The sequence below is a fragment of the Idiotropiscis lumnitzeri genome, chromosome 7, assembly GCF_059441095.1.
Source record: "Idiotropiscis lumnitzeri isolate Australia: NSW breed Sydney's pygmy pipehorse chromosome 7, RoL_Ilum_1.0, whole genome shotgun sequence".
Taxonomy (NCBI): Eukaryota; Metazoa; Chordata; class Actinopteri; order Syngnathiformes; family Syngnathidae; genus Idiotropiscis; species Idiotropiscis lumnitzeri.
In genome coordinates this window covers 15364526-15387170 of record NC_142397.1, presented here as the reverse complement: position 1 = coordinate 15387170, position 22645 = coordinate 15364526, and the positions used below count along the sequence as shown (strand labels likewise).

Here is a 22645-nt window from a genome sequence, read left to right as displayed (position 1 = left end):
AAGACTGGTCGCCAGGCCACCGCCGATCATTGATAGGGTGATTGGGAGTTTGTGTGCGCTCACATTCACCTCATCAGTAAGTGGGAAGCGAATCCCTCAACCTGTACCGAAGTGAGGTGGGCTTGAAGCTTCAAATTTGCTTCATGAATCAGGTATTGTGCTGTTTTTTTTTCCCGCTAGATCACACTGTTGGTTTAAAGAAAGAGGTTTTCGAAAGTGAAAGTCTGTGTTTTCAGCCCCATGTTGAAAAAGGACAGTGCCATCTAGAGGGTTCAACTATTTCATGAAGCGTCTTGAAGCTTCACCGCCAAAATAAAAAAATGTCATTGTCATCCCCATTTCAAAGAAATACAAATAATTGAGGCCTTAACTGTCCTTGCAACTGCTATTGTGGTTTTCAATTCAAATTTTTCCTATTATTCAAAAAAAGCTTTTCGTGTTTAGCTGTTAAACGTATGTACTGTATGCAGAAAACACACCACTGTCAAAATATTCAAAACACATAACACTTTAATAATGATTTACTCATTCAAGTACTACTATTACAATATCACAACTCATTGACCTTGATCAGAAAGGTTCATCTTGGATCACCTCCACAGTGTTCGTCCGCTCCTTCTGCATGTCATCTGGTGGCTCTGGAGTACTTCGCTTTGTATAAGCAGTGTAGGTCCCTCGAACCAGAAACAGCACGGCGATGACAACATGGTAGATCCCATAAATGATGAACTAGAGAGAGAGAACTATTTTTCACAACACAAACTCCATTTTTGGCTCTGTAGGCAGTGGTAAATGATAGCCACTAGGTGACACTGTGTTTCCATCAGTTGCTTTCATTCTTGCACTTTACAATTCCATTTGAATACAGAACATACATGCCTTATTATTTGAAATGCATAAGTCTGCTTCTATTTCATTAGCTGCCCAAGCATACCTGTGTCACAATGTCCAGTCCTAATGTGGCTCCATCAACAACAATAAGTGTCAGAATGGTCTGCAAGGAGAGGGCCATAAATGTGTTGATCCCGAATGTCAGGGCGTAGCACTCCATGGACAGATTGGCGGCAATCTGAAATCTGAATTCCACTGTGGCTGTTATGTTTCATTAAAGCTTTTTCAAGAACTATGCTGCGTGTCTGCCGTGAACTTACGTTGTGATGGTGATGAGCAGCATGTAGCATGATTTAAATATGGCGTAGCCAACATAGCAAGCCCAGATATTGCTGGTGAGTACTATCAGGAACACAGCACCTGCCCCAATGGCTGAAAACAAACCTAATGCCAGCTCTCCCCACACTGACCAATTCACCTTGATGTAACCCACTGAGAACGCTGCTGCAGCACCTGCCCCCCAAGAAATGTTAACATGAATAGTGTGTCAGCACATGGTATACTGTATATGCACAGTAAGTACATATGTCTAACATGCTTACATATATATGTGTGTATATAACTATTTAATAATTAGCTATTAACAATAAAGTCATCACTCTAAGCCTGCATGAATGCTGAGGGTAATTAAAAAAAAAAAAAAAAAAAGCAGCACATGTTACTAACAGTGTACATGTGTCATCGCCAGAACATTGAAGGCCCTGGCCAGATTACATGCACTTGGTAACATGGAAGCTGAAAGCTGAATGGACAAAGAAAATCCATCAAACACATTACTGTAAGTGAATTATCTATGAAATGGGAATAGTCAATTGAAATGAAATGAATACTTTGTCATTTAAGTTGCAAAAGTAGGTTAGTGCTTGTGATCGTATTTAGTGCCAGCCAGGACACCTTGCCGGCCCTCACTGCATACTACCATGTATGACAAACAATTTTGGCGTTGGCGCTTATGTAAACAAAGTCGAACTGAAGTTAATTAGTAAAAGGCGTCATTGATTTTTTTTTTCCCCAGTTCCGTACGGCACTCTCCAACCTTTTCTGTGCTGCAGGCATTTTTCTTGTAGAGCTGTATTTTGATGAACCGGTATTGAAACAAACAAAACTGATTAAAAATACAATTCAACATTATATTAGAATGTAGTTGTAATCAGCCCTCCAGTTGTTCCTTGTCAAAGCGCTGGCAATACTGCTCCTGGTTTTGATTTATGATGCGTACATTCCTGAAATAAGCCTACCAACTGTCTATTTGCAATCTAATAATGACGTGGCTCAGGGCAGTATATTTGCAAGAAGTGTATACACGCACGCACACACGCACACGCATTATAAAAAAAGACTTACCAACAAGAGAGCATGTGGCTTCTACGCCACCATTGTAAACAGATGATGTGGCAGATGGCTCAATATGGTTCCACATTAGTTGGATGTAATTAAGTATTTGTGTATATCCAGCTGTGGCCAGAGCCCACCACAGGGACCAATAGATCAAATGCCTGCGCGTGGATCATTAGGACAAGAAATTATGATTATTGATAATAATTAGTACCAAGTCACTGTAAACATTGTTCAAACAATGTGGAATGTGTTAAATGGCACACATGGGTGTATGTAAAATACATATCAATGGATAAAGAACAGAAGAAAATGCCTTGACGAGTAGGACTCCCTGAAGCTTTGCCAAAGTAAATGACCTGCACTGAACACATTTTTCCTGCTGCACCAGCCAGCGTTGTCCTCACGCTTCATCTTCCCTTTCCCGGAGCTAGCGTCCTCCTCATCCGATGCCGTTTCATCAGGTCTGTCCGTTTTCCCGGGCACCTCCTGCTGGGACTGTCCGCCCAAAGCTGCTGTTTTTCTCCCTTTGAAGAACATGCTCCTCTGGGGCATTGGCAACCAGAAGGAGATGAGAAAAGCCAAGCTTACAATGCCCAGAGTGATGGCATGGATGTAAAAGTAGTTCAACCCTGTTGATTAGAATTCATACTTTCATATTAGCTACTCACATTGCCAAATAATTCAAGACTTTCTTTCATAATTCCCTTTGCAGTGAATTTCTCTTTTATATCCTGAAAATACACATCCAAGTTTTTTGAACTGCATTAAATGAATCTAAATCCTTTTTAGTAGTTCTCTATCACAAGATTTGAAACACCACCTGCCAATGAGACGAGAGTTTGGCCCAGGCCGGCACCAATTGTGTATCCAAAAAGCATGGCGCTGCGAAGGTAACCAGTGGCTCTCTGGTAATTCTCAAGGGGAATCACACTGTATATGTAGGAGAAGTAGGCCACCTCTGTAGCAGTCACGACAGCATAATGAATCTGGAAAGGAAAATGGCTGAAGTTTAACCGGTCATATCTGTAATCCATCGTCTTCAAAGTATTCGTGAACAGAAGTTGGATTCATGGACCGATGTTAGCCGTCCCTCCAGCCCCCTTCAGCCCTGGGCATTTATTCTCAGATGCCTGCCCGGTTGCACAATCTCTGATTATGGGACATCATTTTGCGTAAAATATATTTCATTATACTTTGTGCAAACCTCAAGGAAGACCATGGCAAGCAGTCCTGGGACAAAGCAGAGCAGAACATAGTTGGAAACCAAAAATAGCCCCTGGACCACAATGAGTGGCTTATATCTCAGAGAGTCTGTCAGAAGGAAAACAGGGAAAAGGAAGGCCAGATAGGAATATGTCCATATGGGAAATAGGTAGTTGGTCACCTAGGAGGAAACAATGTGCAAACATGATTGCCAATGTAGTGACACACACTGCTGGCTGGTGGATGAGATCAACTTACCACTTCTTCAGAGATGTTCTTATAAGGTCCAATTAAGTATGGCGTGAGGAAAGGCTCTGCAATTCTGCAGTTAGCAAAAAACCCATAGAGTGACAAGACTGCAGTAGGGAAAGCCCAGTTTGAGGACTTCAGCTTGACCCAGCAGCCCATCGTTTCCCCCCAATAGAATCTCTCTGTCATCTCGTTCCTGAGGTTCCTAATGTACCACTTTTTTCTTAAACATGTCATAAAATAATAATGTGTCCCCGGTTAGTCACCAACACGAGCTGGCGTAATCTAATGAGTGCACGTGTCACGCTTTATGAGTTTAGACTTTCACCTGTTAGGAAACAGAATGACATCTGTGTAGACTTTAATACCAGTTCTCCAATGAAGGCAAACAGCATAACGTTTCTTTTTTATTAGATTTTTAATCACCCGCATGATTTTATTTTTTAGCTTTATTGAACCTTTTAACAGCCAATATAACAATCACAAATTCAATACAAAAATTAAATCATCATTCATTGAAGTTTACATTCATCAGATTTCCTGATATTATAGATACATTGTGATAATGTTATTAAATAAAATAGTCTCAACAATATACAACTCAGTAAAACAGTGATTGGATATTTGTAACTCGGGCTTTAAAGGAAAAAGGCATTCAAATTTTTTAAATTAATTTAATAGAGTTAAAAACATGTTTCAATTCTAACAGGAAAGGCACAAATCTGTGAGGGGATTTGGAAAATTTGTGTTTGTGAAAGCAACATTTTGCATAAAGAATGACGAAATTAATTACATATGCAAAATTGTTATCACTTTGTTGACTATAATAGCAAACAACGTCCTTCAGATAAAGAATATATAGGGAGTATCACATGGTTTAGAAATGAAGCATTAAATCAGACCAAAATTACTTTGTGGTCACACAGTCAAAGAATAAATGAGACATTGTTTCAGTGTCGTGGCCACAGAAAGAGCAAATATTCACGCACGTGATTTTTAACTTCGTAGTCCCGACTGAGCATGCGCCATTGGCCACATGCAGGTTGTTACCATAGCAACGGTTTGTTGACCGTGGACGTGGGCTTGCTTATGCAAAATGAGACTCAAGAGGTTTCTTCTCAGATATTATCCACCAGGTAACACAAATTATTATTCTTCAAAGTGATTTGTGGCTCTCGTCCTGGTAACTGCGCCTGTAATGGAAGAAAAGAATATCTAAGTGTAGATAAGCTAGCATGCAGTCTAACGACTTATTTTTTTCTACCATCAGGCATAATCCTGGAGTATGACAAAGCAGGGCTTTTGAGGACCAAATCAATTGACCTTTTGGATTTGACATTAGAGTACGTGCTTTGTTCATTACATATACAGTAGCCCATGCTATAGCTATTTGTTATGTATTCGCTACGTGTGTAAAAAAATGGTAATGGTGGTACTGATAACTCATTCTATTAAAGGAAACGCGAAAAATATAGACTCTGGAATGTACAAAAGTAAAATTTGTACCTTGGATGCTACCTGTTCTGATAAATTGGCATGACCGGAAAAAAAACAGAACTTTTCAAACCAAATAGTTTTCATTTTTATCACCTTGCATATATAGTGCTCACACTGAATTAGAAGGAACAAAAAATCACAAATTATCAAAACAATGTTCTCTTAGCTTTGCTTAGTGAATAGATGGAGAGGTTTTGAATGTCAGAAGTTGGTCCTTTGATAATGGTGATGATTATGAATGAATTTTCCATTCTACTTGTCATCCAATTGTTATTCTTGTATTTTTTAAGCAGAACCAACCCAGATGAATTATTGAAAGAAATCATGCAATCAGAGCCTCTGATTACAGAATCTCGATCTGAACAAGTTAAAAACCTCATCGTTCGACTCCAACAGAAACAGAGCCAAGAGGACCACAATAGTTTCTCTTTTTCCAAGGTTAGTCCATCTACACGTTCGCCTGTCTTGTCTGTTGCCCTTCCCCACTTCCCTCCCGCTTTTCTGTCCGAACAAAAGACTTGCCTTCACAGGATAATTTATGTGCATACCTCTCCCATAACCCAGACCCAATTTTATTATTCAAGAGATTCACAGGTTTGGATTGATTACTAAATCAACTTGTGCTGTGCTTATATATTCTTGCTTAATTAAGACTGAGTGTCAACGTCAAATATTTTTATTCGGCTGTGCCCTCATGCAAGTCGTGTATTGTATGTATATATTGTTTTATATCCTCCCATCATAAAAAAAAGGTTCTTTCTCAATGAAATTGTACCAGTGACAGTTCACTTATTTCAATTCAACAGGTATGTGTTCACTTTCTGTCTATAGACGGGTCAAAGCATCATCTGCCTGTCTGATGAGTCTGAATAGTGACATTTAGCAAGTAACTGCTTCTTGTACACGCTAGGGAGCAGCAGGCTCACACCAAGGAGACTAACAGTAATTTGAAACTTGGATAAGGCAGTGAAACTGTTTGGTTGAAGTTATTAGAAATCCCTGTCCATGTCTAAGATTTGCATTCATATGATGTGCATATCCCACATATGACACAAGTGAAAGAAAAGTAATTTATAGTCATCATATGCACTTTTATGTGTTTTTTTTTCCAGGAGCTGAAGGCACATATACTGCCTCTGACTAATGTTGCATTTGACAAATCAGGGTCAAGGTGATGTGCAAAATTCTGCCGCCTCATGAAAATCTCCTGTTTTTGTTGCTATCATCATCTTGTTCACTCTGCAGGTTTCTAACTGGGAGCTACGACAGAACATGTCATATTTGGGACACTGCCTCAGGCACTGAGCTGCACGCACTGGAGGGTCACCGAAATGTGGTGTATGCCATCGCATTCAACAACCCCTTCGGGTGCTAAGCTTTTCTAGCAAAGTGATGCAGTATATGCGAGTCGTTATTATTGCCAGCTCTTCTAATAAGTTTCCACATTTGTGTGCAATTCTGTCTTGATGCAATTTAGAGACAAGATTGCCACTGGTTCTTTTGACAAGACCTGTAAACTGTGGTGCGCTGAGACGGGCAAATGCTTCCACACGTTTCGAGGCCATATGGCTGAAATAGTGAGTATTAGGTTCTGTTTTAAATCAAAATTGTTAGCTGTAATCGTTTGATATACTGAGGCTATATCGCAGAAACGGTATGTCTCACACTTACCTTGAACTTGCATTTAATGAGAGCAAAGACAAGTAACACACACTGTTGCACCTCAACTGATGCTGTCAGTTTGATCAGATCTAACTCATTGTCGCTGTGAAGACGAGCGGATCTGATTATTATTTCCGCTAGCATCCTACCGTATGTGTGAGAAAAATGTGTTTTGTGTAGGTGTGTCTGGCATTCAACCCTCAAAGTACACTCGTGGCCACTGGCAGCATGGATGCCACCGCCAAGCTGTGGGAAGTGGCGACTGGGTGGGAGGTGGCCACTCTCACTGTGAGTCATCTTTTCTTTTCCTCTCGCACACCTTGTGTGAGGCTTTCAAGTGCTGCGACACAATACTCCTGTGTCATTGTTAAATTGAACCCTGTTACCCCTGCAAGTAGACTCTCTCAACCTCATACTCCCACTTATGATCTGTTCGATGCAAAGCACAAAAACCTTCTTTAAGGACTGTTGAAACATGAATGTGCTGGCCTGACTCACCATGAGAATAATCAACCATAGGGACAGCAGTCAATTAAGATGTTACTATAGATGTATTTACTGCCAGCAACATAATCAACTTTTATTGGTTGTTAACGTGTATTGCAAATATCTGTGCTTGAAGGGTCATACCGCAGAGGTCCTGTCCTTGTGCTTTAACTCAGTCGGAAGTCAGCTTGTGACTGGCTCCTTTGACCACACCGTTATTATTTGGGACGTTGCTTCAGGAAGGTCAGATACCCACTGTAATGCACCATCGTGTGCAAGAGTGCACCGCTGACCCATGACTGTGTCCTCCTGTATTCTAAGGCGTGTCTACACATTGATCGGCCACCAGGCAGAGATCAGCAATGTGCAGTTTAACTGGGATTGCTCACTTATAGTCACAGGCTCCATGGATAAAACAGGCAAGGTGAGAACATGGATATTCTGTTATTTACTGATTATGTAACAATGTAAGAACATCAAGGGATCTTGCACCAGGGCTTAAAATGGCTTTTCGTTTCAGTTTGTGAGTCAAAATTCTCATTTTGTGTTTCATTAAAAGACACTGAATAGCAACCCTGGGAACCACAGAATTTTATGTAGAGACTGTCCCAAAAAGCTTGGCAGCGCTCTTAGGTCTCCTGTGCGTGTGCTACTTATGCCATAGTAGCTAGCTAGCAACATGCTTCGGCTAGTAATACGTGATGATAATACATTGCAGATTTTTTTCCTACCACTAATGAAAGTTAGACTTTTGACCGACAAAATTGTTAGCAAGATCAGACAACTTCCCCTTTCACATCCAAAAAATAAAAATCGCCTTAGAAGGCTGATTTTGGCGGTTTGTATAATACATGAGTATGCATTATATCCTACACTGTAAAAATGGGGAGTGATATTTACTTGTAAAACACTTTATAGTAATAGTAAATTTGAAAAAGAGAGCACTTTATTTCATACTCAAGGAAACTCACAACCTCCTTGGGTGACGGCCAGTCTACACCTCAGCCATGCCACTCCTCCTGTGTGTTAGTATATTGCTGGTATTTGTTGGAATCCTCATGCCTCTAAAGAAACATTTTTGGTCTCTTTTTGGAGACACCAGCAATATATAATCACATACAGTCATAGCAGCATCGCTCAGGTGTAGAGTGGCTGTCTCCCAAACTGGAGGTTGTGGGTTCAATCCTCAGCTGCTTTGAGTTGTCTTGTGTATAGAATGTGCTGTGTAAAAAAAAAAAAAAAAAGGTCAGGAAAAAAATGCCTTCCCTTGATTGCCTTTTTTAATTAATTAGTAATATGTACTGAAAACATCTTGTAAAATGTACCTTGCAATTCAGAATGAAAAAAACTTTCCGAGGTTTTTTCCAAGTAAATATTCCTCATTTTTTACAGTGTACATGAGAAATTACAGTAATGATATAGAGGCACTTTTACAATTACTATTTATGCCTTCATGTTACTGTTTAACAGTGATTTAAATGGGTATATTTTGTGTTGCAATTCTGTTTCTCAGATTTGGGATGCAGGCAATGGCAATTGTGTAGCCACCCTCGTTGGACACAAAGAGGAGGTGCTTGATGTTTGTTTTGATTTACGGGGACAACTCATTGCTACAGCCTCTGCTGATGGTGAGACCCTTCGGTGTGTGTTTTAGTAATTAGCATACATTAATGATATGTATTTAGAGTCATGAAAAAAATATTGCACTTCAATTCAATTCTTATGAGGTTGATTTTTGTTGTCATTTTCCAAGCACATACCTTAATTTTGTTGTACCTGACTTTTAAAATGTACAAGATACTGAAGAAACTAGAGTTTTAGTGGCTTCTGCTCTAATAAACGTAGTGTCCCAAATAATTGTTAGCTTTATCATTTACGTGAACAAATAAATGACGCACCTCAAATTGATTCTTATTTTTTTTCATTACAGGAAAAAAAAAAAGAAAGAATCTTAAAAAAATCGATTTCCATTTTATTCTTTTTTTTTCATTACAGGAAAAAAAAGAAAGAATCTTAAAAAATCGATTTCCATTTTATTACCTCTAATAGAGACTCACGTCATACTGGTTATAATTAAGTCTGTAAAGGCTTTTTTTGTGCAAACTTTTTTTTCATCTACTCACCAATCTCATTGCATGCACACTAGCAAATGTTGATCCTCCTTCTTTTCAGGCACAGCAAGAGTGTTCAGTGCAACCACACATCAGTGTCTGACAACATTGGAAGGCCATGAGGGAGAGATCTCCAAGGTATGAGTCGTGCTGTTGACTGGCACAGAAGAGTTTTTTTTCCCTTTCTGGTCTTGTATGCTTATAGTTCACTAAAAAAAAAAAAACACAGACAAGTGGGCCCATGGACTCAGAGCCCTTCGTTTTTTTTTTTTGCTCAAATCATAAAACTTGCCACAAGGAGGCGCTCAGTCAAAACTGAAAAGACAGGAGAGAAATCTCGGCCTGTTTTGTGGAACACAAAACTGCATTTTATGTATCCTTGTCTTGTTTCAGTGTGATATCAAAATTGATTTGATGAAATGAAACCTTTGTTGGTGATAAATATGCCCAAAAAAATTAAAAAAAATCTGGTAGGGGGCAATTACTTTTTCTCAGCACTGTATATAAGTGTGTAAAACGATTAAATTAAATTGCGTGAAACTCAATAATATCTCATGTCACATACGTGAACTCACACATTAGTGTTTGCTTTGTTTTAGTTTCTTTTTTTCAAATTTAAAACAAATTACAGTTTCTTGCGAAAACGGGAGGTGATATCGACAAAATGAATAATTCACTGCTGGTTCGAGCTAGAAACATTACGAGCCTCATAAAATATGGAAAAAAAAACGCACACTCAGTATTGAATTCTTGTGTTTGGGACTCAAAGAGTAATTCTTAACAGGATCACAGCTTTGAGCGCTTGCAATTGTGTAACATTATGCCTCAATCTCTAGCTGCACCGCTCCTGGAATGTTCTCTAAATAGACATTTATTTGTAAACACTGATGTTGAAGTGCGAGGACAAAGAGGCCTGGTTTCAGGCTGTTGTGTGCTCATTGTGTCCAGTCGAGGAGCTTAGCAAGTCTGTATAAATCAGCATATAGTTTTCTTATTTTCAATTGTCCCTTGTGATGCTTCTGCAGAAAATACTTGAGGTTAGACTCTTAACCTCGTCCTTACCCTCACATCATGCAGAGAAAAGGTCAAATGCCTTTCTAGTGGTTGCTGTTTTTAAACACAAGGGAATGAATGCACGGGAGTGGTTTTGTGAGAAGGTCCCTCTGTTTATCTCTCAGTTATAAATAGACTGGGGGGGGGGATCAATCCAGAGGATTATGACTCTTATCTCGCTTTAACAGGACACCTTTCCTACCTTCCACTGACTTTTCCCATTTTTATTTGACCTAGTCTGTTTTTCTTTTTTTTACGTGTCCTTTTGTTTTTTTTTAATATATAGCAATAATTGATGTCAATCACGTTGTAGAGTAAGATGTTCATATATATATATATATATATATATATATATATATATATATATATATATATATTCCTCCCACATTCCAAAAACATGCATGGCACGTTGATTGGACGCTCTAAATTGCCCCTAGGTATGAGTCTGAGTACGGATGGTTGTTCGTCTATGTATGCCCTCCGATTGGCTGGCAACTAGTTCAGGGTGTACCCCACCTACTGCCCGAGGATAGCTGGGATAGGCTACAGCACCCCCGCAACCCTTGTGAGGACAAGCGGTACAGATCATGGATGGATGGATATCTATAAAGTCTCCAATTACTTTTATTTTGCATTAATTCCCTTCTTCTCCCTCTGGCCTTTTTAGTCACAATGCATTTGTTTCCATTTCCTGTCTAGGTTTGCTCCTTGGTGCTTTGTTTATGTCTCTAATAAAACCAAACTTTATTTTCATGGGTATCTAGAGCAGCGCTATTTAATCATCCCTTTCGTCTTGTCCCCTCTGTGTACGAATAAAACCATTCCGAGAACGATACCCCAGTGTCTAACACAATAGTCTTCAAGCGTGATTTTCAAATTGCTCTCTTTCAAGAAATAGTGCCATTGCATTCTTTATCCGAGTAGTTAAAGGAAAATTCCTCCCATGGGCTAATGTAAGTGTTCATTACTGTTGACCTCCTTTTGTCATTTTAACTACATCTACTTGTATCTTTTATTTGGTATAGACTGAGTGACTGAATGACTTGGCCCTTCTTGTTAGATCTGCTTCAGTCCTCAGGGCAGCAGGCTTCTGACTGCCAGTTCAGACAAAACAGCTCGCTTGTGGGATGTCCAGTCCGGAGTCTGCCTTCAGGTCCTACAGGGCCACAGTGACGAGATCTTCTCCTGCGCCTTCAACTACGAAGGGGATACCATTATCACAGGTACAGCACACCCTCAAATGTCCTACATTCGCCAAGCATGCACATGTCTGATAACGACTGTTGCCTTGAGCGGCGAATCAAGCGTCCTTGCTAGCTCGTCACAAATTGTTAATTGCACATGTCCCAGCTGTGCAGCCACCTGCTCGTGTTTGTGTTCTACTGCAGGCAGCAAGGATAACACGTGCCGGATCTGGTGCTGACCCTTTTGCGGAAGCCAGTAGACGTCCACGTCACAACACTCCGATCGGTGTTGCGCATAAATGCTGCCGTAGACAGCGTTGAGGATAACATGCCTTGTCGACAATATCTGCGTGACATTGAAATGTTAAGGCAAATGATTGCCACTCCTTTTCAGTTTTGTGATCATGCCTAATAAGATGAAATTTAAAGACAGTGAGACTTTACCTCAGTGAGGAGAAAAAACTCCACCTTCCCAAGGTACTGGTGATGCATAAGAGGGAAAATATGATGAAGACATGAAAACTGGAAATTTTGCGAGCGGGGAGAGGGGTTTACTTATTATGGTCCAGGTTGCTAAGTGCAGCACTGTCTGACTAAAGCAACAATAAGTTGACATCATTAATTCAAAGAAAGCCGAACACACACGCCACAAAGTCTGTTGTGTTTAAAGAGTAACATGTTAACATGAAGAGACTTGCCTCACGGTCACATGCAGAAATTTCCCTCAGCATGTTCGTGAGCACAGGTCATCAAGGAAGTAGGTCATTTGCTGGTTAAGTTTTACTGTGCACGGGTTGGCTCATTTACACTTTTGACAGCTAAGTCTTGCGTTGTCATGTGTCTTTTGTCACGATAATTCTTAGATTTGCTTCACATCACAGGAATTTTTTATTGATGTCAAAAGATAAATACATTCACTTATATAATGACACTTGACAGCTGAGTTGTGTGCTTCCGTTAACACAAGAGTACCACAAAAGAAGTGAAACAAACACACCAATTTCACTTACAAAATTCAACATTACGAACCTTACTTGGTCTTCCTGACCAATAAATGCTCAAGAGTCCACTACTCCAAGGTACTGCAGGTCCAAACAGTCAATATATACAAGACAACAATCTAAGATCTGTTCTCAAGTAACACATATTAGATCCCAACACAAAGCTTTGGGATCACAACTAGGACGTTTTGTTGGCATTTTCTTCCATTTAAATGAATGCGTAACGTGATCGTATGTAAACAGCCATGTCTTTCAAACCAGTGAAGAGTCTACATGAACAGCAGGAAATGTGCACCTGATATTCCTATCATGTATTGGTACTTTTTTGGGAATAAATAAATGAATCTACACATTATTTAGTTGTGAGAATCTGTAAATATATTATAAATCATTGTGACTATCAAGATACTGTGGAGCAGTTAAAACCTGCTAACTATAATCTCTTAATGGCTTGTTCACTCCCAATAGGAATGTCCCACCGTGTTCCTTTGGGGTGTATGTGAGAAGTGACGGACAGAAAACAAAACCTCCATGGACATAGTGACAGCAGTGAGGGGAGGAGCATTTGTCAAGCTGGCTGATCACTTTGTGCTCTCAGCTTCGAAAGCGGACACACTTGGTGAGCAGACGAGCGTCAGCGTGAGGAAGTGAGCATGCAAACTTGAATGCAGACATGAGGGAACAAATCCATTTCACAAGATCTTTAAGAGCCAGTCAAACAGGCTAGACAGAGACATGTCCTCACTCTCCTCATGAAGTTTACAGAAATGGACCACGGCACTGAACAAATCTGCAATCCGCCATGATTTCTGGGACATCAGATGGACCACCTTCTGAAACTGAGAGAAAATATGCACCAAAGTCAAATGTACAATAACAAACAGTTGTTTTAGAAGACAAGCGTGATTACTGACCTTGGCAACCCTTTTTTCTTTGGACTTCTTGAAGTAGAGAGCTGGAAGGCCCAGCTCGGAAGCAGCAATCCACTGCAGAGCCACTGTCACTTCCGAGTCCATGCAGTCCGCTTCCAGGTCACAGTTCACCACAAGGAGCTCCCTGACATGACCACCGCCATCACCTGCTGTCCTGGCTGAGCCGCTCTCTGAAATGTCAGTCATAAATTAGTCACCATAATTCCCTAGTGCTGGGGTGTCAAACTCATTTTTGTGGACGGGCCACCGTTTTGAAATTAGAAGCCAGTATGTAATTGTTTGTTCAACAATTTTTCCATTTATTTTAAAAGGCTTGGTAATAATTATATGGCAATATCATATATATCAATGTCGATAAAAGTGAAGAAAATGTGCTGGAAACAGGAAGTTGATGCACATGATTTGTCCTTCTCGGCCACATAAAATGAGGTCGTGAGCCAGATCTGGCCCCCGGGCCTTGAGTTTGACACCTGTGCCCTAGTGGGATCCTCGCAATACACGCCATGATTTTAAAATAATATTTACAGTAGGTTTCATATTCACAAAATGAGTTAAAAGAAATACACAGTCAATGAATTGGAGGGTTTAATCACAGAAAGCACACAACACACGTCCAAAAGATGTTTTCAACACTGAGTTCATACTCACCGAAGTAACTGTCTTTGGTTGATAATGGGTCACCTTTCTCTGACCCTGCACTGGGAACACAAAAGAAACCAGGAGTCAAAGTCAAAGTAGTTCTCCAGTAAAATATAATCAATAGCAGCAAATTTTCTTACAACAGAAGTTGTGTAGACAAAGCTGCATTAATGAACTCGCTCTCCCACGCTCACTGAAATTTAGGAGGTGTGCCCCTGCTAAACTGGAAGGTTCTACGTGAGTGCTGTAAATAGCGTTAGCACCAGGAGCGTATGCATAGACTGACAGAAGAGTTACACGGTCTCACCGGCTAGTCCCAAAATGAGTATGTGTGCAAATGTTTTTGCGCATGGAAAAGCCCTCAAAAGGGTGATTTATTTGGCCTCAGACACAATATCAAAAGAGCTTTTCAAGTGGGCCAACCTATGACTAGTTTAATGACAGCCATTGCTTTTCAAAACCATGATTTTGACGTCAACCTTCTCGCAGGACTGATGAACAATAATAGCAATATTGCAACTTTCCGTATAGCTCATAGTGAGAGCTTTTGTTTTATTTATTTATTTATTTTTATTCTACCGGCGCAAAGTCTGGAAAAATTCCAAATGAGAGAAAACTCCCCCCATGCGAACAGAGCCCGGAACAAAAATAGGGCCCTGTGTCACTATCTGCATTCATTGTTTGTTGTGTCCTGACAATGCACTAGTCATGTTTAATCATTATAAGTTTAAAATCATGACAAAGAGTCAAGGATCATTGTGTACTTATTAGAGGATACACATCCTTAACTAAATGAGTTTGACAAAATGTTTTTGTTTATTCAGTACTTTTTCCCAATTGCACTGAGGTACTTATTTATTCATTATTATGATTGAGTTGAGCTGCCTGTTTACCACATTTCACACCAACACATTACATAAGAGGCATCAAAATGTTTACTAATTAGTATCAGAGTGAAAATGTGGCACTTACCTTCTTTCTATGCTATGTGATGGCACATCAGAGAAAGTCTCGAGATCGGCCATGCCTACACTTGAACCGCTGCTGGTCCCGTTCCTGTAAACCATGACGGAAAAAAAAGGACTTACATCTTAATTCTGCCTAACCACCGACGAGAATACGCTGTTGGTCAAATCATACTGCCAATTAGCTGGAAATTTCCATGCATACAGCAGTTGCAGCAGAATCTAACACTCATGGTTGGAGAGCTGGTCATCATGGCAAGCCTGTCTGAAAATGAGATTTGGAGATAGTTGGTATGGAATTGATGGGCGAGCCGGGCGAGTAACCATGTCATCGTGTCACATGGTTTGGGGATGAAGTGTTAAAATGAAACTGCTTGATGGAGAAGTTGGACAGAGCAGCGTGTGGTATGACGGTGGGTTCGCTCCACAACTTAGTGACTATCACAAGAAATATTTCTCACGGAACACAGAAAGCCAGGGACGATCAGTGATTGGCCATCAAGCAAGAGGCTTTTGGTTTGGGAAGTCATACGTTCGCCAATGACGAAAGCTAAGCACTGTTAAAGGTGGGTCACGCTTTGTACAGGCTTTGTGGTGCTTGCTGTCTGAGCAAGCTGGCATGAAATCAGCAGCAGCATAAAGCAGGGAGGTAAATTTAGGATTGGCACAAGGGAGCGCAGGAGTCAGCAGCAATGGGCCAATGACAGTGCGGTGAGAGTGGGAGCAGCAGCCTGTATTAGCATTTACCGGGAAACAGCACTTACTGACCCCTCACTCAGCTGGATAAAACTACTGGTCTCATCGGGGGGGTCATCCTCCGTGTTTATGTGGGACCAGCTTCCCATGCTCTCTTCACTGCTAGCGCTCATTGAACGCTTGTCCCTCTTCACTACTTTCGCCGCAACCACAGCTGACCTGTCCCTTTCACTGCTGGGAGAGCAAAATTGATCATGGATTAAAGTAGCTTCCTGTCCTGAAGTCTTCTCAGTGTGCAGTACACAAAAAGGTAACTAATTCATCAGCATATTTAACGCCTCAACAAACTTCAGTCCTCAAAGAGTATGGCTGTTATTTTCAGAGCTTTCTAGCAAACCGATCAAATGAAGTCATAATCAAATATTAAGGGCTGTCAACCTTGACAATACGGGAGAGAAATATCATGTTGTGGTCTCTGAGTGACTGTGTGCCATGTTAGGGACAGAGACTGACGAGTCACACAAACAGGAGCATGACTCCACCGTCATTCATTATTCAGCACATTAATTTGAGGATTAGCATTACATTAAAACATCAAAATATCTCAACCAATGTCAGAGGTAAAATTGAGGTAGTTTGCGAGGCCCAACTGAAAACAGTGAAAAATAAACATTAACAGGTTAGTTTCTGTTTCATCTAATGTGACTGTGAAACCAAATTCCTGTTCCCTCAACAAAATAAGGACTTTGGCCCATGCACTACTGCTCTATAAACTCTTGTGGAAATTGGTTATTGCATTTGTAGTTCGCGCAAGCTTGTGGAAAATAATTTTCAGACAAGTATTAGGTTGTAATTTCCCACACTGTTTGCGGACGTGATGTCATGCACGTTCTCGTCATGTTCGCAACAAGTCCCGACCGAATTTGAGCAGTGGAGAGTAATGAGATCTGAAAAGTGACGCAAAAATGGCTTTCATTCTACTCTAAAGATAAGAAGTGATGGGAAACTCAAAATACTACAGAGTGCCTTTTTTTTAGTTTTGTCGCCGGCCACCATGTACTTACGAACCTCTCAGACGGCATTTATGTGTAACCATATAAATGTCATAGCATTACATATGGAAAACAGTATAACTAGTTTTAAATCAGTAAGTCTACGATAACAGTTCAACTATTGTTACTAAAACGTACCAATTATTATTCATTACATGTGACAGGTTGAAATATGGTACAGATATTAGCAAGAATCATGCAAGCTGATGTACATGATTTGCTTTTGCAGGCCACAAAAATACCTGTGTTTTAAACCATCAAAGAATTGTTGCTTTAGCATAAGTATAGCCGTAACTCATACAAAAACAACATTCAACAGTACTCAGATGTATACATTGTCCTTGCTCTGTGAAGTTAGCTTTAGTTTTCTGTCAACTTATTCTTGGACTCATCAACTTTACCTGCGTCACGTTACTTTGCATTGTCGGGTTCATGTGTGCACACCAGAAGGGGCGGCAAAGGTTTTGTAATATGTTTATCCATTTATACATGCAACTTATAAAGCAGGTCACTCAAGTCGAAATGGGCACTCTAAAAAGATCACTCAAGAACAAAACTATTGGTGGCCTGACACTTTTCACAGTACAAAAATGTTTTTTTTTCTGACGCTAACTACATTCATTAGCGCCTCTTTTCAGGTTCATTTGAGATTGAGATGCATAGTACAGTGACATCCTTCATTAACTGCAAAACATTAAAATGCTGTTAAAACATCTGTCTATACCCCATTACATCTTCGGGAAGCAATTCAGAAACACGAGATTTTTTTTTTATTGCAACTTTAGCTGTCCTTGACTTACAAAAGATGAAAGGAGTTACATTGTTTTATTACTAGAGCTCGGACTTACACCCAAATTCCTGATCCATTACTCGTGTTGACTGTTATGAATGACTTTCAAATGTGATTGAGTCATTACACTTTTCCAAAACAAAATAAGTCATAGTCTAACAAATGTACACTTTTCCATGCCAAAATTCAATTCCAGTTCGCAACACCACAATTCAGATGCGAATTCGAAATCTACTCAACGTAGTGGGGATTCCCTTATTTTAGCATGTTTAACGGGATCAGACATCTGGGGATGATGGGATGGGCCATTTGTCGCTCAAAAACGGTCTTTTTGGACTTGCATTTTCAATTTTGTCAATTTGTTTTGGAGAAATCATTAAATAATTATTATATAGTAATCACGGTTCGCCCACTTCAGCACAAATATAGCCTTTCCATGGCTGACTTAATAAGACAGAATAAGAAAATGAGGGAATGAGCATCTTCCATGCATCTTCTCGATTGCCAGATTTGCTTTCTTTAATAAGTCCCCAAGATATGAACACAATGTGTTCCAAGGAGCTTTTTGTAAGCTTAATCGTTAATAGGTCATTCTATGATAAATTTCAATCAATGAGTATTAGCTGGACTTAGTTTTTTTTCCAAGTCCTCCACCAGGGGACTAGATTTCATCACAGTCTTTTATAATGTGTTTTTTTTTTTATGCTAAAGGTTTCATCTTAGTACCTGTTGCCGCTGGCTGTAATCCTCTCAGTACGCTTGGTACCTGGCATCTCTGGTGGTAGTTCCGGATGTCCATCTCTCCTTTCATGGGTATCCCCCTCAATGTGGATCACTGGCACATCCCTGGGGGCCCTCAAGCGGGGTGCACTGTTATCACCTCCCCCTGATATAAACCCAGTTTGTTCTTGACTTGACCTCCCCCGACTACTACAGTTTAAATGGGATTGTTTGAACCCCCTCCTTCTCTCACCAACAGGCATGTGCATTTGTGAGTGTGGCCCATTTGTGCACCCAGCAACCTCTTGCTGATTGCCGGCAGATGATTTGCCGATATCTACAATGTCAGCTGCCAGCCGGTTGGCAAATTGCTGCACATGTGGCTGGGAGTCTCCCGCAGCCTCCAAGTCAATACTGTCCTCTGGATTAGCAATGATCTTGTTCTTCCGCATCAAAGACTCAATAGAACTGGACCAGGTATCATGGATCAGCATATCAGTGATCTGGTCAGTCTTGCCTCTTTGATAGAGACACGAGTCTGACTTGCACAGTCCTGTTGCTGCCACTGAGTTAGTTGGGTAGATATTCAGTGTATCTCCATTCACATTTCGGGCAAACCCATCAAAAGAATTGGCTTTAATGGGTGAGTTGACGGTCAGTCTTGAATCTGAGGAGCGCCTGTCGGGGACTGATGATTGTCGTATGCAAAAGGGGGTCCTGGGCGATGGCGGGAACAAGCTGTTGCGCCACTCTTTAGACTTGGCAATGCCGTGCTCTTTGTTTTCCTTATCCATGTCCCGGAGCATAAACCTGTAGAACTCCTCAGTGATGCTCTCAGTGCTGGACTGTTTGGACAGGCAGGATGTAGTCCTGACGTTTAGGTGACCATTTTTCTTGGATGCAGCCTGTTGCACAGCTGCAGCCAGAATGCTGCTGGCATTTTTCCCTGCATAGTAGTCCAGAAGAAGGTCAAAGCCTCTGCCCTCAGTCTCCATCTGGTTGACCATGAACCGTGAAAATTCATCTGTGATGCTCTCACAACTTGACTGCTTGGAAATAGAGCTACCGCGACTCAGGTTCTGGCCTAAGCGACTACCAGGGCCGAGGGTATTTGGTGTACCCAAGGGGTCTGCATCTTCCTCTGGAATGCTTTCATAACTAGAGGCCTTCCCACGGCTCCACCGCTCACACTGCAATCTGCTACGTGGCTGGCCTGGTTTGGAAGTGTCCACCACATTAAGCTCAGGGCAGTTCATGATCCTGGCTGTGACTTCTGAGGCAAAAAGAGCAAATGGGTCCTGTGATTCATCAGGGTTGACCGACTCATCTACCACACGGTTCACCAGACGCTCCATCAACTCTGGTTGCTCCTCTGTTTTCTTTTTAATCTCACTGAGGCGGGGTGCTCGATGTTTCTTTGAGGTGACATTATTGCTTTGACCCTCTTTCCTTCTGAATACTGTTCGGCAAGCAGGGATAAAGAAAGCATCTGGGCCCTCTGTAGAAGTCCCTTTCAGGGCACAAAACCAGGGCTGCTTTCCCGTTGAATTTTCAAGACATATGGCAGCCAGTTCTGTGGCCATAGAAACCACCGTAGCAGCCAAATCATCAGCATAGCAAGTAATGGGTGTCCTGCTCTCTGAGTCCATTCTCCAAGAGAAGAGTGAACTGCAAGAGTTGACTGAAGACTGTGGGGTAAGAGAAGACTGTCTGCTGTCATTTCCTGTCACAAATCGGCCACGCCTCTCTGTGCAATGAACTGGGATTTCACTCAAGGGGACTCTGACAGCAGTTGTGTCCTGGTGGCCAGACCAGTCTTTTGAATGTACAGAAGACTTTGGCTGACTTTGTGCATAACATGAGGGCTGTGGTTGCTCTTTGCTGTAAGCTGAATAGGGAGATGCATTGACATCACTTTCTTCAAGCACATTTGAGTCAATTCCAGGAACCATGGCAAGTCTATCTGTGCTTTGACGCATTCCACTATGTTTGTCAGTGTTAGTAGGTTGCCTATAACTCGCTAAAGCCTGTAATTGACTTAATGGATCATAGCTTTCCTTTGTGGGAGCATGCTGCTTACACCAAGTATCAAGATCCTGTGTCTCAAATGCCCCTTTATCACTTCTTGAAATGTGACTAATCTTTTTTTGGGCCTGGCAGAGAATCTCAAACAGCAAATTGTTTAGACTGTCCTGCAGAAGAACCTGGAGGCTTAGTGCATCTTTCCCAGTCCCCTCCAGTTCTTTTTTCTTTTTGGCATTTTCTAAAGCATGCTTAAAAAGACTGTCGGCCACCTCATCGATTAATTCACTCACCTCTTTTTCTTCAGTGTACGATTTTTTTGGGCAAGTAATGCCATCAACTATCTTGTTATGTGTGGACTCCAAGAGGTTAGCTACACTCCGGAAGCCGTGCGGATGGGTCAGCACCTCAGATGCTTCCCGATGAAGGACTTCAGCAATGTTTGCACGGAATGTTTCAACACTGGTACCTTCTGCAACACTACAATGTAGTGTGAAGGCTGCAGATGTTTGGGCAGCAGATATTAAACCATGTGATGTTGTGTAGACTGCACTTATATCTGTGTCACTCTTGCCACCCTCCCCTGATGTCTCTGTTAGATCCAATGCTGCAACAGCACCAGCAACCTGAGCCATACCACACAAGGCTGAGGAGAAGGAGTAGTCACCTTTCTCCTCAGGTTTTTCGAGTTCCTCTTCTGTGTCTTCTTCTGAAGTTGAATCCTGGGTCAGATGGCCCGCTAGCTGTGGGGAAGTTATGGTGCCAATAACATTGGCAGCACAGACCAAAGCCACCTCTACAGGTTTAGATGGAAGTCCTCCATTGTGGTGAGGAATGTGAGCTTTCTTTTCTGGCATGTCAACGTCTTTGGTGGTGATATCCTGGTCACACACATTTGACACCTGGGTCTCTGGCCACTCTGCAGTTCCCTCTGCATTGTCAGGGCTTTGGACTATGACAATTTTTGGGAGTTCAAAGGAGCAGGTGTGCTGTTGGGAAGGCTGTTTTCTTTGTGCAAGTGCAGTGTTGGACTGACAATGAGAGTGTGACATACTGACTGCAGCCCCAGAGATAAAGGAGGTTTCATCTTGAGAAAGGCGTATGAAGGCATCCTGCAGTACTGACTCTGCCAGATTGGTGGCGTAGTGACCAGCTGATTCCTTTGTGTCTCGGCTCACCCGCTGATGTGCTTCCCTTTTCATTTCTGCATCCTCCCTGCTCTGATGATGAGCCAGCTGTCCCCTCTGACCTGTGACACTAGCATTGTGTTTCTGTGCAACCTCTACCAAGCCCTCTGCCTGTTCACCAACCTCTGCCTCTATAGAGAGAAAGAGAGAGAGTGATAGATTAGGGAAAGGCCGACATATGCCCAACATGTTAGATTAAATGAGGTATGATTTTAACATGTTCATAAGCATTATTCTGGTTGAAGATCACATTAGTGTAGAATTGTAAACATTTTGGTCAGTACCTAATAATTAGTTTACAAATTGTTACTGCCCACAAATTTTATTTACACCTTAAAGACCTCGCACATAACACAAATATTGTTGTGGAATCTTGTTTTAAAATATCAAGTAAGATAAGGAAATATTTTGGTTTTGTCTTGTTTGCAGACAACAAGTCTGAGGTGCTGACATTTCCTTTGTGTATATAGAGTCAGGTGTCCACATGAAAACTGACATGATTTTGGAATATGATACAATAGAAGAATGCAGTCAATTGAAATAATAATAATAATATTAATATTATTATTATTAATAATAATAATATCTTACCTATATGCTGTCATGTCAATAAGGAAGTTATTTTATTTATGTAAGTGGACGATGTCATTGAAATAAAACAAAAACAAATCCACACCAGCAGATACGGATAATTTGTCTCACAGTACAGAGGATCTCGGCTCAAATCTTGGCTGTGGAATTTGTACGTTCATAGGGTTGAATGTGAATGGTTGTTTGTCTATTTGTCCCAACTAGTCTAGACCACTCCGGGGTGTAGCCTGCATCTCACCAAAAGTCAACTAGAATAGGCTCCAATTACCCACAATGATGACAAGTGGTAAAGAAAATGGATGGATGGAAGGCAAACTCACATTAATGGGGTTAAAAAGAATGAAAACAGAAAGCATATTTGAAATGACTTATTCAG

At 41.0% G+C, this 22645-nt stretch overlaps 3 protein-coding genes across 8 annotated transcripts in view; 1 reads left to right on the top strand and 2 right to left on the bottom strand.

The window, feature by feature from the left end:
• Window positions 1-492: 492 nt before the first annotated feature.
• Window positions 493-3931, bottom strand: slc19a3b (solute carrier family 19 member 3b). Its single transcript, XM_088301198.1, has 8 exons — window positions 3691-3931; window positions 3434-3613; window positions 3050-3215; window positions 2543-2858; window positions 2236-2387; window positions 1152-1344; window positions 935-1076; window positions 493-729 (listed from the first exon to the last, which is right to left on the bottom strand). The coding sequence occupies exons 1-8, from the start codon at window positions 3916-3918 to the stop codon at window positions 571-573; spliced, it is 1536 nt and encodes a 511-aa protein (XP_088157324.1). The 5' UTR covers window positions 3919-3931; the 3' UTR covers window positions 493-570.
• An 801-nt stretch (window positions 3932-4732) lies between these two features.
• daw1 (dynein assembly factor with WDR repeat domains 1) lies at window positions 4733-13030 on the top strand. 2 transcript variants are annotated; one of them, XM_088300549.1, is made up of 13 exons: window positions 4733-4817; window positions 4952-5024; window positions 5472-5616; window positions 6291-6349; window positions 6424-6546; window positions 6656-6755; window positions 7021-7128; window positions 7463-7569; window positions 7648-7750; window positions 8840-8954; window positions 9499-9575; window positions 11551-11713; window positions 11879-13030. In XM_088300549.1, the coding sequence occupies exons 1-13, from the start codon at window positions 4778-4780 to the stop codon at window positions 11911-11913; spliced, it is 1248 nt and encodes a 415-aa protein (XP_088156675.1). In that variant the 5' UTR covers window positions 4733-4777; the 3' UTR covers window positions 11914-13030. The 2 variants fall into 2 exon arrangements, with proteins under 2 accessions (XP_088156675.1, XP_088156674.1); XM_088300548.1 differs by having other exon boundaries at window positions 5469-5616.
• The window catches only part of sphkap (SPHK1 interactor, AKAP domain containing), an 89288-nt gene continuing 79180 nt past the window's right edge, over window positions 12538-22645 (bottom strand). For 4 of the 5 annotated variants that reach the window (XM_088300542.1, XM_088300544.1, XM_088300545.1 and 1 more), the window contains 6 exons: window positions 18476-21809; window positions 15980-16141; window positions 15219-15302; window positions 14256-14305; window positions 13590-13777; window positions 12538-13514 (listed from right to left, as the gene is read on the bottom strand). In XM_088300542.1, the coding sequence (XP_088156668.1) occupies window positions 13368-13514; window positions 13590-13777; window positions 14256-14305; window positions 15219-15302; window positions 15980-16141; window positions 18476-21809 (3965 nt within the window). In that variant the 3' untranslated portion in view covers window positions 12538-13367. The remainder of the gene's footprint in view (window positions 13515-13589; window positions 13778-14255; window positions 14306-15218; window positions 15303-15979; window positions 16142-18475; window positions 21810-22645) is intronic. The other variant, XM_088300547.1, reaches the window with a different exon arrangement.

What these genes read in the sequence shown, in the direction of transcription:
- slc19a3b (XM_088301198.1), bottom strand. Translation starts at nt 3,918, where the DNA reads ATGACATGTTTAAGAAAAAAGTGGTACATTAGGAACCTCAGGAACGAG. An exon ending in TTGCCATGGTCTTCCTTGAG is followed by an intron (nt 3,216 to 3,433) that starts GTTTGCACAAAG and finishes TTTCCTTTCCAG; the next exon opens with ATTCATTATGCTGTCGTGAC. An exon ending in AACTCTCGTCTCATTGGCAG is followed by an intron (nt 2,859 to 3,049) that starts GTGGTGTTTCAA and finishes TCTAATCAACAG; the next exon opens with GGTTGAACTACTTTTACATC.
- daw1 (XM_088300548.1), top strand. Translation starts at nt 4,778, where the DNA reads ATGAGACTCAAGAGGTTTCTTCTCAGATATTATCCACCAG. An exon ending in GAGGCCATATGGCTGAAATA is followed by an intron (nt 6,756 to 7,020) that starts GTGAGTATTAGG and finishes TGTTTTGTGTAG; the next exon opens with GTGTGTCTGGCATTCAACCC. An exon ending in TGGGACGTTGCTTCAGGAAG is followed by an intron (nt 7,570 to 7,647) that starts GTCAGATACCCA and finishes CTGTATTCTAAG; the next exon opens with GCGTGTCTACACATTGATCG.